This window comes from Stegostoma tigrinum, chromosome 5 (genome assembly GCF_030684315.1).
Source record: "Stegostoma tigrinum isolate sSteTig4 chromosome 5, sSteTig4.hap1, whole genome shotgun sequence".
Lineage (NCBI taxonomy): Eukaryota > Metazoa > Chordata > Chondrichthyes > Orectolobiformes > Stegostomatidae > Stegostoma > Stegostoma tigrinum.
Window position 1 is genome coordinate 121291718 of NC_081358.1, and position 17227 is coordinate 121308944.

At 40.6% G+C, this 17227-nt stretch overlaps 1 protein-coding gene across 2 annotated transcripts in view; it reads right to left on the reverse strand.

The window, feature by feature from the left end:
• LOC125451670 (intermembrane lipid transfer protein VPS13B-like) overlaps nt 1-17227 on the reverse strand; it is a 907633-nt gene that overhangs the window by 375981 nt on the left and 514425 nt on the right. For both annotated transcript variants that reach the window (XM_048529130.2, XM_048529131.1), the window contains exon 22: nt 15739-15863. In XM_048529130.2, coding sequence (XP_048385087.1) covers nt 15739-15863 — 125 coding nt within the window. The remainder of the gene's footprint in view (nt 1-15738; nt 15864-17227) is intronic.

Sequence of the window (17227 nt, forward strand, 5' to 3'; positions counted from 1 at the left end):
AGCAGTTTGGATCAGAAATTGCTTGCTGAAAGAAGACAGAGGGTGGTAGTTGATGGGAAATTTTCATCCTGGAGACCAGTTACTAGTGGTGTACCGCAAGGGTCGGTGTTGGGTCCACTGCTCTTTGTCATTTTTATAAATGACCTGGATGAAGGCGTAGAAGGATGGGTTAGTAAATTTGCAGATGACACTAAGGTTGGTGGAGTTGTGGATAGTGACGAAGGATGCTGTAGGTTGCAGAGAGACATAGATAAGCTGCAGAGCTGGGCTGAGAGGTGGCAAATGGAGTTTAATGCAGACAAGTGTGAGGTGATTCACTTTGGTAGGAGTAACCGGAAGGCAAAGTACAGGGCTAATGGTAAGATTCTTAGTAGTGTAGATGAGCAGAGAGATCTCGGTGTCCATGTACACAGATCCTTGAAAGTTGCCACCCAGGTTGACAGGGCTGTTAAGAAGGCATACAGTGTTTTAGCTTTTATTCATAGAGGGATCGAGTTCCGCAACCAAGAGGTTATGGTGAAGCTGTACAAAACTCTGGTGTGGCCTCACTTGGAGTATTGCGTACAGTTCTGGTCACCGCATTATAAGAAGGATGTGGAAGCTTTGGAAAGGGTGCAGAGGAGATTTACTAGAATGTTGCCTGGTATGGAGGGAAGGTCTTACGAGGAAAGGCTCAGGGACTTGAGGCTGTGTTCATTAGAGAGAAGAAGGTTGAGAGGTGACTTAATTGAAACATATAAAATAATCAGAGGGTTAGATAGGGTGGATAGGGAGAGCCTTTTTCCTAGGATGGTGACGGCAAGCACGAGGGGGCATAGCTTTAAATTGAGGGGTGAAAGATATAGGACAGATGTCAGAGGTAGTTTCTTTACTCAGAGAGTAGTAAGGGAATGGAATACTTTGCCTGCAATGGTAGTAGATTCACCAACTTTAGGTACATTTAAGTCGTCATTGGATAAGCATATGGACGTACATGGAATAGTGTAGGTTAGGTGGGCTTCAGATTGGTATGACAGGTTGGCACAACATCAAGGGCCGAAGGGCCTGTACTGTGCTGTAATGTTCTATGTTCTATATTAAGTAGGATGTTTTTCATAGAATCCTTACAGTGTGGAAGCAGGCCATCAGCTCATCAAGTTCAGACTGACCCTCCAAAAAGCATTCCCCCACCACCTCCCCCCCCCCACCGCCACAACACACACGCATCCGCTGTAACCCTGCATCTTCCATGAGCCTGCACATCCCTGGACATTATGGACAATTTAGCATGGCCAATCCAACTAACCTGCACATCTTTGCACTGTGGGAGGTAACTGGAGCTTGCAAACTCCATACGGACAGTCACCCAAGTGTGGAATCAAACCCAAGTCACTGGTGCTGTGAGGCACCTGTGCTAATCACTGAGCTACCATGCCATCCATTGAGTGTATGTAAGACAGAGGTAGATTGGTTCTTGATTGATAAGAGGATCAAGGGTTACAGGAGAAAGGGGGTAGTGGGAGAGGTAGGGCAGGGGAGGTGACTCTGCACTCTGGTTTGTAGAGAAGGGCTAGGCCTGCTGTGCTGGTCTCAGAAGTGGAACCACTGTGATTATGCCAGGGGGGGACAGGGTTACTCTCCTAAGTTGGTGGGATTCCTGGGGGTGCAGCAGGAAGAAAAGGTTCAGGTCCAGGATATGGGTCTGGAGTAATACGGAAGCCCCCACTTTCTAAGTGTTACCATGTCTTTACATAGTTTTGTCCTGGACGACACTGATCTTCTGGAGTTTTGTCGGAATTGCATTCACGCAAACAATGGAAAATATTCCACCCATACTCCTGACCTCAGTCTTGTAGATGGTGTGTTCAGGGGCTCAGCCAAGGTGGCGCAATTTCCAGCTAGTACTGGTACTCACAGCTGAAGTGCACTGGCTGCGGACCTGCTCACTGCATGTCTTTCCACCAAAACTGCACTAGCGAAAAGCTGAAGGAAGACAGCTTGCCATGCTGTTCTGGGTGGGCCTAGAAGGGTCAAACTTTTGTTAAAATACACGTCTCAAGTCCCAGTTGCAGGGCTGGTGGATGATTAAGAACACACGCACTTCAATGGCCCTATCCAGAGCTACCCAATATCACAGATGCTCACTGATGATGTTACCTAGAATGATGACAAAACGTCTGAAAACTAACCTTCCAGCTCAGCGAGCAAACTCACATCCAGAACCTCAACCTGAGCTACAAATCTTCTCAAAACTCGCTAACAGATGCCAGTCTTCAGCCAATTCAATTCACTTCACGTAATATAACGAAAATTGAATACTGTAAAGGTAAAGGGCCAAGATGACATTCTGTCAAAAGTACTGAAGACTGGTGCTCATTCACACTGGTGCTTCTCCAGAAAACTGAAGGAGGGTCCAGGCCCAAAACATCGGCTTTCCTGCTCCTGTGGCATTGCTTGGCCTGCTGTTTTCGTCCAGCCCTACACCTTATTATTTCGGATTCTCCAGCATCTGCAGTTCCTACTATCTGAACCAAGATAGCACAACACTGGAATCTACACGAAAATGTGGAAAATTGCCTAAGTGTACCCCTTACAGAAGAAGCAGGAAAAATCCAACCTGGCTAATTATCTCCCCATCAGTCTACTCTCAATTATTAGTAAAGTGATGGAAAGTCATCAACAGTGAGAACAAGTGGCATCTGCTCAGCAATAACCCACTCAGTGACACAGATTTAGGTTCTGCCAGGGCCATTCAGCTCCTGACCTCATTGCAGCCTTGGTTCAAACATGGACAAAAGAGCTGGATTCTAGAAGGTAAGGTGAGAGTAACTTCCTTTGACATCAAGGCGACATCTATCATAGTGTGTCATCAGGGAGCCCTAATAAAAGTGGAGTCAATGAGAATCAGGAAAAACAACTCCACTGGTTGGAGTCACACCTGGCATGCAGGAAGACGGCTGTGGTTGTTGGAGGTCTATCATCTCGTCTCCAGCACATCCTAGGAGAGTTCCTCAGAATAGTGCCCATGACTGAAATATCTTCAACTGCTTCATAAGTGATCCACTCTCCATAAAGTCAGAACTGAGGATGTTTGCTAATATTTGCACAATATTCAGCACCATTCACAACTTCTCAAACACTTAAGCAGTCCACATTTAAATGTAGCAGTACCAGGACAGTACCCAAATTTGAGCTGACAAGCGGCAATTAACAGGAGGCAGGAGGCAATGACCACCTCTAACAAATGAGAATATAAAACCATCATCCCTTCACATTCAGTGGCATTATCATCACTAAATGCCCCACTGGACTATTTCTACCAACAACGTCTCAAAGTTGGAAGAGGGGCAAACAAACATCAGCCGATCCCTCCAGCTTCACAACCATGATAACATCTAGTCTGGGTACTGCATCTGAATGCCAAATAATCGAGTCCAAAGCAAATCCTCTTTCCACATTCTAAAGGATATGACAAGGAGTATAAAGAAAATATTTCAAGGACACTAGGCCCACTGGAAAGGGATCAAATTGTCATGGGTGGTGGTGGCACCAGATCCACAAGACATAACACATTCAGTGACGGACCTTGATTGTGCCCCACTTATTCCATTATCTTGACATCTATCCTGAAAGTGGAATTTCTGTCAATAACAGAGCAAACTGTACACATCAACCATTGCCTTGCTCTGCTACTTTTATCTAACTTTCCATTCCAACTTCTGATTCCAATCTGGTATCTGTTGCTGTTTTAAAAACAAGTTTAGCTGCAGGCTTGGGTTAAAAGCCCAAGCACAGAAGACAAAACTAGTATCGGAAGGCAGAAATGCAATTTAACTGGCAAAACTGCAACAGCTGATTGTTCTTCCTCATTGTAGAAGTGCACCCAGAGTGTATTTATGAAAACCAACCAAGATAAACGCGGATTTTGTTTGAAGCTGAGATTTTTTTGTCTGCATTGGTGACCTTGCATTTACATCAGACTCAGGTTTCTTTTACAAGACGGTAGGATCAAGTTTTACATTACTCATTTTATATGCCAGTAGATATAATACTTTTTCACCCCTTCTGGTTTTAGCCTGCTCATAGAGGCACCTACTGTGTATCATTGAAAACTTCGATTTCCTCTTTTAAATATCTGAAGGGTTCACTCTAAGGTGCTCTGCAGGACAAGTAGCAGCTCCAGGGAGTTTATTGCAACTTTGAAGCCACATACATTGTGTTGTGTAGGATTATTTGGATGGCATGTGGAAAGCAGGTAGCTGATGGACAAGGTTTGGCTGCCTTTCATAAAAATTACTTTTATGTTTTCCATTAGTTGGTTCCTGTAAAATGGTAACATAACACAATTTCAAATGAGGACAAAAACAAGCTGATTCCTGACTGTAATAAATTGCAGCTGCAATGGCAACATGCAGAGCTGAAATACTCTTTCCATAAATACTGAGAGATGGAACAGGAACCTGCTCTATCAAGGGAATGGTGTTTTAGAATCATTACGCCATGCCTTGCTCATTCTGGAAAAAATTGTTATTCATCAACAAAAGAGATACTGGATGGATGATTAACTATAAATTGTTTATGTAGTAGATGTGTTGACAACTAAAGGATTACAAAGATCTCAAACACAAACTGTTAACATGTGCTTACCATTGCCATGAGCTGCATGACCTTTAGTACCATTTCTTTAAAAAAAAGACAGTGTTTGGGGACATTTGATGAAATGCAGCACATCAGTAAAGCAACTAGCTTTATAGTTGCAAATCTGCTGAAATTTTAACATCTGCAACATTACAAGAGAGTTTTAAATCCAAAACAAACAATCTTGGATCAATAAACGACTGATCAAAGGCACAATTAAGCTCTGCATATGCCTTAAATAGCATTATACCAGAAACAAACAAAGATTTTTAATTTAACAATCTATTTATTTTTTTAATTCAACTTCTATTTTTCAATAATGAATTCTTGTCAGTTTGTTTAAGCAACACTGTACCAAATAATAGATTAAAAAAGGAACATTTACGATCTGCATACCAGACTGGCGCATAATCAAAGCTTTCAGCATTATCACACACTAAGTCATTCAGCAAACGAAGATTCTGTGATTCAGAGCGCAGCTGAATACATTTAAGGGGGTTGCATTGTCAGGAATTTCCGGCTTGCTAGCCAGAAATTCCAGATGTAAACAAACTGACCACTCAATAGCATCCAGGGTGGCAATGGACTACCAGTTGCTTGAATCTTTTCAATACCTATTGCTGCCCAAACATTAAAATATACCTTTGCAGTGAAGTAGAACTAAAGGCAGTAAAACGTTTTGCAATTCAATTACATTTGATTTTAAGTATTGGCAAGTTAAATGATTACAAGTAGTTGTAAAAAATATTCATTCAAAGTTTCTAGATTAATGCACTATTTAGATCCCCAAGAAATTGTACTCTTGGAAGAAGCTGACAATTTTCTCCAATCATCTTGGATGCTGTTGCTGCTGGCACCAGCTGAGGTAATATGAAATCTGGAACATAGTTGTTCGCTAGTAAAACTTCCATCTAGTTCAAACTGCCTCTTTCACACTGACGGAACCTGCTTCAGGGTCTCACTATTTAGAATACAGTCACAGAGATGAGATTACTTCCCAAACAGAGGTTTTAGATTTTTCCAGTTGGATCCTGAATCAAATCCCTTTCTTAAGGCTTGGACACATAATCTATGTCAATGCAGTGCTGAGGGAGCGTGGCACAATCGGGGGAGCCATTGTTAACTCAGTGTTTAACTAGGCGTGAAACTCAAAAGCCTAGTCAGGAAATATCAAGAATCTAATAGCACTCTTTGAAGGCAAGTTCTCCAGTATCAAGACCAACATACGATACCCCAACCAACAGATAATCTGGATTTTGTCACATTGCTGTTTGTTGGCGTTTCTGTGCTCTATGCCTGTCACATTTCCTAGAACATTTCACAACTGTTTCATTGTTTGTCAAGTGTTTTGGGAGGTCATGAGCTCAAGAAAGAGACGTTAAAAATGTAAATTCTTCAATTTCTTTCGTATAATTCCATCTGTGTTGAAATGTCATAACTAGCCTTAATAACCAAAAGTCTTATATTATCACAAAAAAAAACTTTTCACAACAATTTTAAATTTTGAAAAGCACATTTCTTCCATTTAATTTCTCTTCCCCATCATCTCCTGCTCTTCAAAACTCATATTTTTAAAGAAATCTTTCCAAACTTCCTGGAAACATGTGCAGGATGGATAACATCTTGTACAGGCCTTCAGATAGAGACTTCAAAATAAGTATTCCCTTCAATTATTAATTTTAACTTCTCCTCCCACTTCCTGTGTGAGATATCTATCCGGGGCTGCCTCCAGCGCCACAATAACACCACACGCCAACTAGAGAAGCAACACTTCACATTCTGCCTCAGGAGCCTACAGCCCAATAGCCTAAACATGGAATTCACCAGTTTTAAAATCTTACCACACCCGACCTCATCCCACGTCTAACCCTCCCACTCATCCCCTCCTCCTTGCCCTGACACAACCTGTCCATCTTCTGTCCTACCCATCCGCCCCTTCCACCTCACTGACCAATCCCCACCACTCCCTATCTGCACTCACCTATCACCATCCCACCTACATTCTTCAGCCCCAGCCCTCTTCTGTCTATATAATTCCCAGCTCCCTTCCCCCTCCGCATTTCTGATGACCTGAAATGTCAACTGATGCTGCCTGACCTGCTGTGTTCCTCCAGCTGCACACAATGTTGTCTCTGACTCCAGCATCTGCAGTTCTTGCTATCTCTACACAGAATAGGGCTGTTTTCCTTGGAGCACTAAAGGTCGGGTGGTGTGGTGGGGGAGTGGGAGGTGTTTAGAATATGATTGAGATACACAAAAATGATGAGGGGCATAGATAGGGTTGATAGGAATAAATGTTTCTCTTCAGTAGCGGGGTCACTTTCAAATCCGCACAGATTTTAGGTAAGGGGATTTAAAAAGGTATTTAAAGAGAAATGATGAGTATCTGGAACTCACTGCTGAAAGGGTGCTAGAGACAGGAAACATCATAGCATTTAAGAAGCATTTAGATGAACACCTGAAATGCCATAGCATACAAGATTATGAACCAAATGCTCCGAAATGGGGTTAGAGTAGATTGGTGCCTTATGACTGGCCCAGAAGTGGGGCTGTAGTACTTTACAGATTCTATGACAAGTAACGTAACCCCTGCTGACCAGTCCAACACTTAGCACCAATTATTTGATGCCCTTGCAAAGCTGGCGGTGATCCAACTTCTTGAACCACTGCATTCTATCTGGTGTGCATACAACTACAGTGCTGTTAGAATGCTCCAGGATCTTAACTCAGTAACAGTGAATGAACAGTGATGTGGTTCTAAGTCAGGAGGATGTGTGGCTTAGGGAAGGATTTACAGATGGTAATGTTCCCATGTAGCCCTTGTCCTTTCAGATGATAGTGGCCATGGGTTAAGAAGGTGCTGTGCAAGGATCCAAGGTGAATTTCTGACGTCATGAAGGAAGGAAGGTCATTGAAGAAGGAGCTGAAGATGGTTATAGAGATAGTAGGAACCTCAGATGCTGGAGGATCTGAGATAACAAGGTGTACAGCTGGATGAAGACAGCAGACCAAGCAGCATCAGAGGAGCAGGAAGGGTCTAGGCCCAGAACGTCAGCTTTCCTGCTCCTCTGATGCTGCTTGGCCTGCTGTGTTCATTCAGCTCTACATCTTGTTATCTGAAGATGGTTATATATGGGTTATACACAAGTCACATTCTTGAAATCATTATAACCATTCAACAATACATTTGACATCCACATTCTTAAGCCTGGATATTAGACACAGAAATGAAATATGAAGAGCTTTGATCAGCAAAAAAAAATCTCACTGGTTAATACTAGGGTCCAAGAAGAACTGTTAACCTCAAAAATCAGGGGATAGAACAAAGCAGGCGAATTCAGAAAGTGCCTCAGTTCTAAGTGTGCTGGAATTCGGATATCCGCTCTGTAAAGTGTATTTATACATGCTGAGATAATGAAACAAACATAAGTCCAAGCTGTTGCTTTAAATCACACAATCAAGTTTCTTACATTTATACATGCTAGGTGCAGGAGTCGGCCATTTGGCCCTGGTCTACCATTCAAAAAGATCATGGCTGATCTGTTTGTATTCCCATCTACCACGAATAACCTTTGATTCCCTTGCCTAACAAGGATGTACCTGTGTTGTTGAAGAATGTATCTATCTTTTCCTTAAATATATTCAATGACACTGCCTTTACTGCCTTCTGAGAAAGATCCCGAGGGATGGTGGTTAAGTGCTAATTGATATTATAATCTCTCCATAGTTTTGAGTGTGTTTTGGAGGCACGATGGTGGGGATGACATTGTTCTCAGTAGATTATGGTATTAACACTTATTCACGGGTAGCCATTAATACAGAAACAAGTTGAAATGCTACTTGCAGAGTAAAATGTACTACTAATGAATGAATCAAAGGAAATGCAGCATAGTAAACATAGAGTCCTTGTGAGTGAGTTAGTAAAAAGTCACGATTTAATGAATGGAAACACATCGTAGTAAACGTAGAGCATTTGTGACTGAGTTGACAAAGAGAATCATATTCTCACAAAGGTGTGGAAGGAAATGTTAAATCTTTGGAAGAAAAATACAGTTAACAGTGACTCTCCATCATAAGGTGCAGTAAGATTAGCATCACCCCAAAGCATTTTGGTCACTGTTACTAATATCCCCTGCTGTGCCTCAGTGTCCGTTTATCTCTGCCTATACCTCTAACGTTCATTAGAGGAATGTTGCTTAACATTAAACCTGTTACTGATGATATTTTCTTTAGTTTTAAATATTGTTCATGCGATGTGGCATCACTGGGCAGGCCAGCATTTACTGCGCATCTTTAATTTCCTGGAGATAGTGGTGATGAAACGTCTTCTGAATTGCTGCATTCCTTGAAGTGTCCTTGGACAGGGAAGGACTGATGATATAATTCCAAGTCAGGATGATGTACTGCTTAGTGACATACATGTATCAGGTTAAAACAATGTATGCAGAAAACAGACGTCATTTTCAAAAGGTGCAATCACGCAGTGATGTCCAAAATAATGGCAATGTGTTGACATAAATCAAGTCACAGAAACTTCATTTCACTTCACTGCACAGTTAGGCAAAAATGATATAGAACCAAGGCAGGTAGATGAAGTAACAGATGAGCCATGACCTAGCTAAATGCTGGATAGACACACATCAAAAAATCTACCCAGTTAGTAACTGAGGATCATAACTCATGTAGAAAAAGATGAAACTGCAATTGTGAAAGGAGTTAAACCGCTCACTGAAAGCTGAATAAAATCTTCGCAAAGCAGCCTGTTGCCAATGTTAAGACAAACATTAAAGTAGGTTACATTTCACAAACTTTCACACTCTTCCTTAACTTGAAACATGCTGTATATTGGGAGAAACTGAAATAAAACATTTCAGATGGATCCAAAGAACCTACTGATATGTAAAATGGTCTTTCCAAACACTTATGTTTATGCAGCAATGCAAAAAAGGTGGTGAGTAAGAATTCTTGCTCAATCAGCATTATTTACATCATGTCACCATTAAGCAAGAATGAAACCGCTTGGTCTAAAGTCAAATTTTGTTAAATAGAATCACTAAATTATCCCTTATTTCCACTAAAAATCAAACTAATATAGTTACGCTGTTTTAGAAGTAGGAAATATTTTCACCAGTAGGCTTGTTCATGAGGTAAACTGAAACCTTGTGAATTTCAATTTCAAATCAATTTATCACTCTTTTCCTGTTCACAAATAGATTCTGGTTGTCGATTCAATGTCGGTAAGTTAAACAGTTCATGCAATATAAAATCAAATGTAAATAGAAAATCAAACCTATAACTGTAAATCATGTTATAATTCAACACACTGTTCATCAAGGGAAAGAGAATGAAGTAATATGCCAGTAACAGTGCTCATGCTGAGGGTCAGATTCTGTTCATGGAAACCATCTGTTTCAGTCCCTTCGAGCCACACCAAACACAAATGATCTTTTAAAAAAATATCCTATTCATTAATGCATCACAGCTGCAATGAGTGTTACTTCATTTTTCCATGGTAACGTCCTTTCTGTTTCAAGGATCTGATTTCAGTTTGGTAGCAACATATTCCTCCATCAATATTGAACACATTCATGTGCTAAATATTAAGAGTTATTGCACATTCCTGAAATAGAATCGTTTCGTTTTAATTAGGATTACATCAGAACTTGTAAATCCTGAATATATCATGTTCATAACTTTCTTTTTCCACAATACAGTTTGAATTATTTCTGCTAGCTGGTGGCTTAATCATACATTTCAGTTTTCATAGGAAGTTAATTTAATTTCAAATAGTGTTTTATTCATACTCTGAACTTCATTTAAAATTCCATTCTTTCATCAAAAATATATTAAGCACTATAATCAAAATAACATTGAGGGGGTCATCTGATTTCAACAATTAGATCCCTGCTTTAACAACTGCATAGACACATTCTACCGACCCAGATATTTCATAAGCTGTAGCAAACTTCTCTTAACTGGTTCCAGCTACTGTAAGAGAACATGACAGGCACAACTGAAATATTGTTTTGCTTTCACACAGATCAGGAATAATTTATAAAATTATGAGAATCACAAAATGAATGAATAGGTCCCTCCTAAGTAAGTTGTTCAACTTTCTGAGGAAGAAAACTTTCCCCTACCTGATAAGTTACAAAAGAATGAATATTTAGAGTCAGGAATATAAATGTAAGAGCTGGACTATGAAATATTAATGGCTATACCCCTTCTTCCAAAGTACTGAAAATGTGAACAGAATTTGTAGAATTTACATTTCCCAGAACAAATTAAATTATGTGCAACATTTCTCACTTTAAACTGAAAATTGTCACTTATCTTTTCTCCATTGCTATAAATTGTATGCATAAAAAATTGGCACTTGTAATATGTGCTTATGAATTTTAGGTATGGCAATTTAGTTAATAATTGGGTGAACACAACAAGTAAGTACGTTTTGTGAAAGTGAGCTCATTGCATGATGAGAGGAAGTTCCTTACGCGTTTGATTGAAACCTCATGGAGTCCAAATTATATGCTGCAATTACCTAACAGCACTGCTGCTGCTGCTGCCAGTAATCCCATCAGTGACCATACAATCAAGTAACTGAGCTGCGTCCACAGCCTCCAGAGGGTCCAAAGCCAATTTCAAGAGTTGGTTTCTGCTAACATCTCTGGAGGCAATGGCGTCCCTGGCAGCAATATAAACATTGCTACTGAAATGCAGAGAGGTCTTTCTATTTTCAGAAGCCGGCCAGAAAGGAAGTTAATCATTGCACAAAAAGAACTGGCTGAATAGTCCACCATCGGAGTTAAACAAAAACAAAGTCCACAGGTTGTTTCAAACAGCCAATCCAAGATTTGTTCATGTGGCTGGATTGTGACTGGAAAACACCAAATTCACTGAAACCAAGAAAAGCTAAAGGAAAAGGATCTTTCATTTCCACAGCTGGACAAGTTAACATTGGCATTCAGTTTTTCACACACAAAAAAAAAAGGAAATGTCATATCTGATATAATGACAAACATCTCGTAATTTTAAAATTGGTTGTCAAAAACTTCAAAGCAACTGACGGTATCACTACCCAATGTCTTGTGTGGATGCTGAGGTCCCTTAATCCAACTTTCCATAAAGCCTAACCCAATTCTGGATTTTCTTCACATAGCATGATAGGTCAATTGGAACAATTGATATGTCACACAGAAACTGGCACTGCCATATCCCAAAGTAAATTGTAGTTTGTCGTTTGGACAAGTTGAATGTTCATGACACTGCAGATGGGATATCAGGCCAGTTGAGAATTTTAGTACAAAGCTGCTTAATGGTGTCAGCACAAATGCAGCTTGGCTCAACTCCAGTTGGGTTTGAAAGCAGGACATTCAAAATGGCCAGTGAGTGGACAGACTGCCATCAATGCACCCTCCTGCAAACTACTTGAAATCTTACAGAATAGGTATGGGTGAATGAGGCCTGCTGAGGCCCTTAATGGTCACTTAAGGATATCATACCACCACTGCCTGCATTTCACTCTAGGTGGAGGAAAGAACACCAATATGAAGTTCAGCCTAGTGAGGAATGAGGGAGAGATACTTTTCAGGTCAACTAATTCTATCATAGGACCCCCACCCCTACTCGCTCACACACTCCAGCAAGATCTTTATCTCTTAAACCCTCAACATGGCCTCTGGAATCTGATTCTGCGCTGCTCCTCCATACTGGGGACTGCCTGAGCTTTGAACAAACCACCCTGTCAGCTGGCATTAGTCAGAGCTGTCAATCTGCCTGACCACAGCTCTTCCCCAGAACAAAGACCAAAATTCTCCTCATAACAATTAATGCTGCTCCAAGAGTTAAACTGCATTTCTGAATAAGAGATTTCTATTTAAATATAAATATTTTTCTCTCAGAAGGTCAACAGTCTATGGAATTCCCCACCCAAGAATGCAGTGGAGGCTCAGTCATTGAATTTATTCAAGATGAGTGAGATGGATTACTGACAGACAAAAGAGTCAAGGGTTATAGGAAGCGACAGCAAAGCAGAGCTGAGACCATAACAGCCGTAATCTTACTGAATAGTGCGACATACTCAAGTGTCTAATGTCCTACTCTTGTTCCTAAGTTACTATAATTTTCTTTTTGGGGATGTTGCTTAAAGCATAATTGCTAGGCAAGATACGCAAAGGACTTAAATGGTCTTTTTTGCATACTCCCATGGGGCCTTTAACATACACTCAAGAGGGCACATGGGGCCCCCATTAATATCTAATCCTGAAATCAGCACTATTGTCATGACTGCACTGATACATTCAGGGCATATCACAACAAAAGGGCACAAAAGGGTGAAGCTCACAGCTGCGACAAAGGAGTGGTGCAATACCAGCATCCAATAAACCCAGTTAACCAACAAACTCAGAATACCATTGTCCTATAATTGTCATACAATTATTGGTAAGGAAAGGGGTATATCAGCAAGATATTAAAGAATGGAAAATGTTTCGCAGATACTGCTGCATTGTGAATTTTCTCCTTCAAGAAAGGCCTTTCCTGCTATTCAAATATCACCAAATGACGGTCCCATCCAATTCCTAGCCCAGAGGATCTAGCCTTACATTTATTTAATGTGTCCACATTTGGAATGAATACAATTTAAATAAAGGTGTCAGCATGTAATCTGATCCATGTCAGTGACGGCATTAAACAGTGACAGGACAATTAGTAGACGTTAAATTTACAGATAAATACTTCTGTTACCTTGTGGAGAGAAAGCAGAGTTAACATTTTGGGTCCAGTCACTGGACATTCAGCAGTTTCTGTTTTAATTGCAGGTTTTTAACATTTTCAGCGGCCAGCTGTATAACCACTGAGAGCTCAGCTTGTTAACAAAGACTGCACTTCCGTTTGCATTATCTTGAAAAATGCATGCGCATAATCCAAAAATCAAAGCAGATTTAAAACTCCAAAAATTATAGCTCCAAACATTGAAGAAGCCCAAGTTCCATTGGGGCAATCTTGATGCTCATAATGTATTTTAATTTTAATGTATTGCATAATAATTGTTTAGGCTTATAGTGATAGAATGAATCAATTTGGCTGTCTGCTTTCATATCATTACAGTACTCTTACAGTTTGAAACGCTGAAATTGATAGGTATTAAACTCAAGTCAAAGCAAAATACTGCAGATTCTGGAAACCTGAAAGAATACTTCAGCTCTGAAAGACAGCAGTAATCCTGGACTCAAAACATTAAATCTTTCGCTCCCTGCAGATGCTGCCAGACCTGCTGAATTCCTCAGCATTTGATGTGCTTTTAGGGATTCAAATGATGTTTACAAGAATACAACAATAACATTTCAATGTCAAATATTTCAAGATATCCCAAGCTTTCTTTTCAACAAACAATATTTTCAGTACCAATAACTTCCAATAACCATAATTTTGTCATATGTGTTAATGGCATGTGGGCATTGCTGGCGAGAGCAGCATTTATTGCCCAACCTTAATTGCCCAGAGGGCAGTTAAGAGACAATCACATTAATGCAGGTCTGGAGTTAATGTAGAGCTGGCCAGGTAAGGATGGCAAATTTCCTTTCCTAAAGGGCACTAATGAAGCAGGTAGGTTTATACAACAATTGACAGTGATTACATCATCACCATTAGGCTCGCTATTTATTCCAGAGTTTTAAAATTAGGTTCACATCTCATTAGCTGCCGTATTGGGATTCAAACCCATCTCCCTGAAACATGTCCCAGGGATTCCAGATTGCTAGTCTCCCCGGAAACTCTCTTAAAAAAGTAAAAGGTAAAATGCACTGAGGGCTGCAAAGGTGAGTTATCAAACTAAAATGTTTTGTCCAGTGCCAGAATAAGGGACATTAAGAGAGGTTATGAGACACTTGGTCAAGGGCAGAGGTTTTAGGCAGAATTTTAAAGAAGAAAGGAGAGGTAGAGAGATTCAGGAAGGTAAAGAACTGGATAGCACAACTGCCAATGGCAGTGAGAGAAGCCAAAATTGGAAAAGAAGTATGGGATCTGGGATGGCAAAAAGGCTGGAGAAGGGGTGAGGGCTACAGAGGGAAATAAATTTAAAAACCAAAGCTTTGTTGGACCAGGGGTTTATGTAGAACAAACAACAAAGAAAATTACAGCACAGGAACAGGCCCTTCAGCCCTCCAAGCCTGCGCTAATCCAGATCCTCCAGATCCTCTATCTAAACCTGTCACCTACTTTCCATGGATCTGTATCCCCCTGCTCCCTGCCCATTCATGTATCTGTCTAGATACATCTAAAATGACACTATCGTGTCCGCCTCTACCACCTCCGCTGGCAACACGTTCCAGGCACCCAACACCCTGTGTAGAGAACTTTCCATGCATATCTCCATCAAACTTTTCTCCTCTCACCTTGAAATCATAACCCATAGTAATTGAGTCCCCCACTCTGGGAAAAAGCTTCTGTCTACACCTCTCATGATTTTGTAGACCTCAATCAGGTGCCCCCTCAACCTCCATCTTTCGAATGAAAATAATCCTAATCTACTCAACCTCTCTTCATAGCTAGCACCCTCCATACCAGGCAACATCCTGGTGAACGTCTTCTGCACCCTCTCCAAAGTATCCACATCCTTTTGGTAATGTGGTGACCAGAATTCCAGTATTCCAAATGTGGTCAAACCAAAGTCCTATACAACTGTAACATGACCTGTCAACTCTTGAACTCAATATCCTGTCCGATGAATGTAAGCATGCCGCATGCCTTCTTGACCACTCTATCCACCTGCGTTGCCACCTCAGGGTACAATGGGCCTGAACACCCAGATCTCTCTGTGCATCAATTTTCCCCAGGGCTTTTCCATTTTCCACAAGTTTGCTCTTGAATTGGGTCTTCCAAATGCATCACGTTGCATTTGCCTGGATTGAACTCCATCTGCTATTTCTCCGGCTAACTCTCCAATCTATCTATATTCTGCTGCATTCTCCGACAGTCCCCTTCACTGTCTGCTGCTCCACCAACCCTTAGCGTCATCTGCAAACCCGCTAATCAGGTTACTGATTGTAGATTATGTAGGTTACTGAATACAAGTTTTAAGTTGTTAAAGAAATAAAAGTACCTAGCAGCGATACGACCTACCTGAAGCGTTAAACGTTTGACTCCATCCCATACTAATCCAATGATTTCTTTCATTCTTTCCTCTGGGCTACTCCATTCCTCAGAGCTTTGCATCACTATTATTGGGACAGAGAACGGGCGAGATTCTAAAAAAAAGAAGAAATGACAGTGAAAATTAATTACAAAAACCCGAAGTATGGAAGTATTACCCTGACTTTATATGAACGACACCCTTAAAATTCATTGTAAATTTCATTGCCAAAATGCTGAAGTATAATAAGATGCATTTGAAAATGAATTTGATCCAGTTTTACTGTTGCTTTCGTAACCACAAGACATTTCATGAATGATAATAAGTATTAAAGTAGAAAAGTCCTGAATCATACTTACTTCACAAAATATGTGGTAACAAAAATTAGTGATAGTGTCTTCACATGTCACCTAAGAGGCCAGGGTTCAAATCCACCTGCTCCAGAGATATGTAATAACATCTCTGAACAGGGATGGGGACATCATGTCAAGGTTGTTTAGGATGTTAGTGAGGCTACTTTTGGATTAGTGTACAGTCCTGGTCACTCTGCTATAGGAAGTATACTAATAAATTGGAGATGATTCAGAGAAGATTTACGAGGATGTTCCCTGGACTGGAGGGTTTGAGTTATAAGAAGAGGCTGGATAGGCTGGGCTTTTTTCCACGGAGCATCAGAGTTTGAGGGGTGATCTTACGGAGGTTTATAAAATCATAATGGGCATAGATAAGGTGAATACGAAAGGTTTTTCTCTGTAAGAAACTACAGCTGATTAGTAACAATCAGCAAATATCTACGGCCAAGCTGAAAATGGCTGTCTTTAACTTCTTGATACAGCCAATCATCCTTTGTGAATTAAGAAACCAGGTTTCATCAGAAATGAGCGTTTTCAAAAACTAAATTCAAAAAGCCCTCTTCCGCAGAAATAATTAGTGAAATTAATCCTCATTCCCACTGTTCTCACAGGGATTAACATTTCTCTCTCACTTGCTGTGTACCAATTTCCACAAAGGCGAAATACTCCACTTTCATATGGAAAAAAATACCAAAGGGCCTTGACTACAAATTTATGAAAAAGGGTTTGTTTTAATAATTCACTCACGTGATGGGGCATGCATTTACTTTCCATCCATAATTTCCAGGTTTTTGAGAAGGTGCATTCCTGAACTGTAGTGGAGCAGGGACACTAACAACACTATTAGCAAAGGGGTTCCAGAACTTGATCCTGTGACAGTGGGAGAACGATAATATAGTTCCAAGTCAGGATGGTGAGTAGCTTTGAGGAAAACTTGCAAGTGGAGGTGTTCCCACTTATCTGCTCACCATGTTCTCTTACGTGGTGGAAGTAACAGGTTTGGAAGGTACTGTCAAAAGAACCTTGTGAGTCACTGCAGTTCCCCTGTATATGGTACTCAATGTCATAACTGTGCCCCCGTCAAGGAGAAAGTGAATGTTGAAAGTGGTGGATGTGGTGACAATCA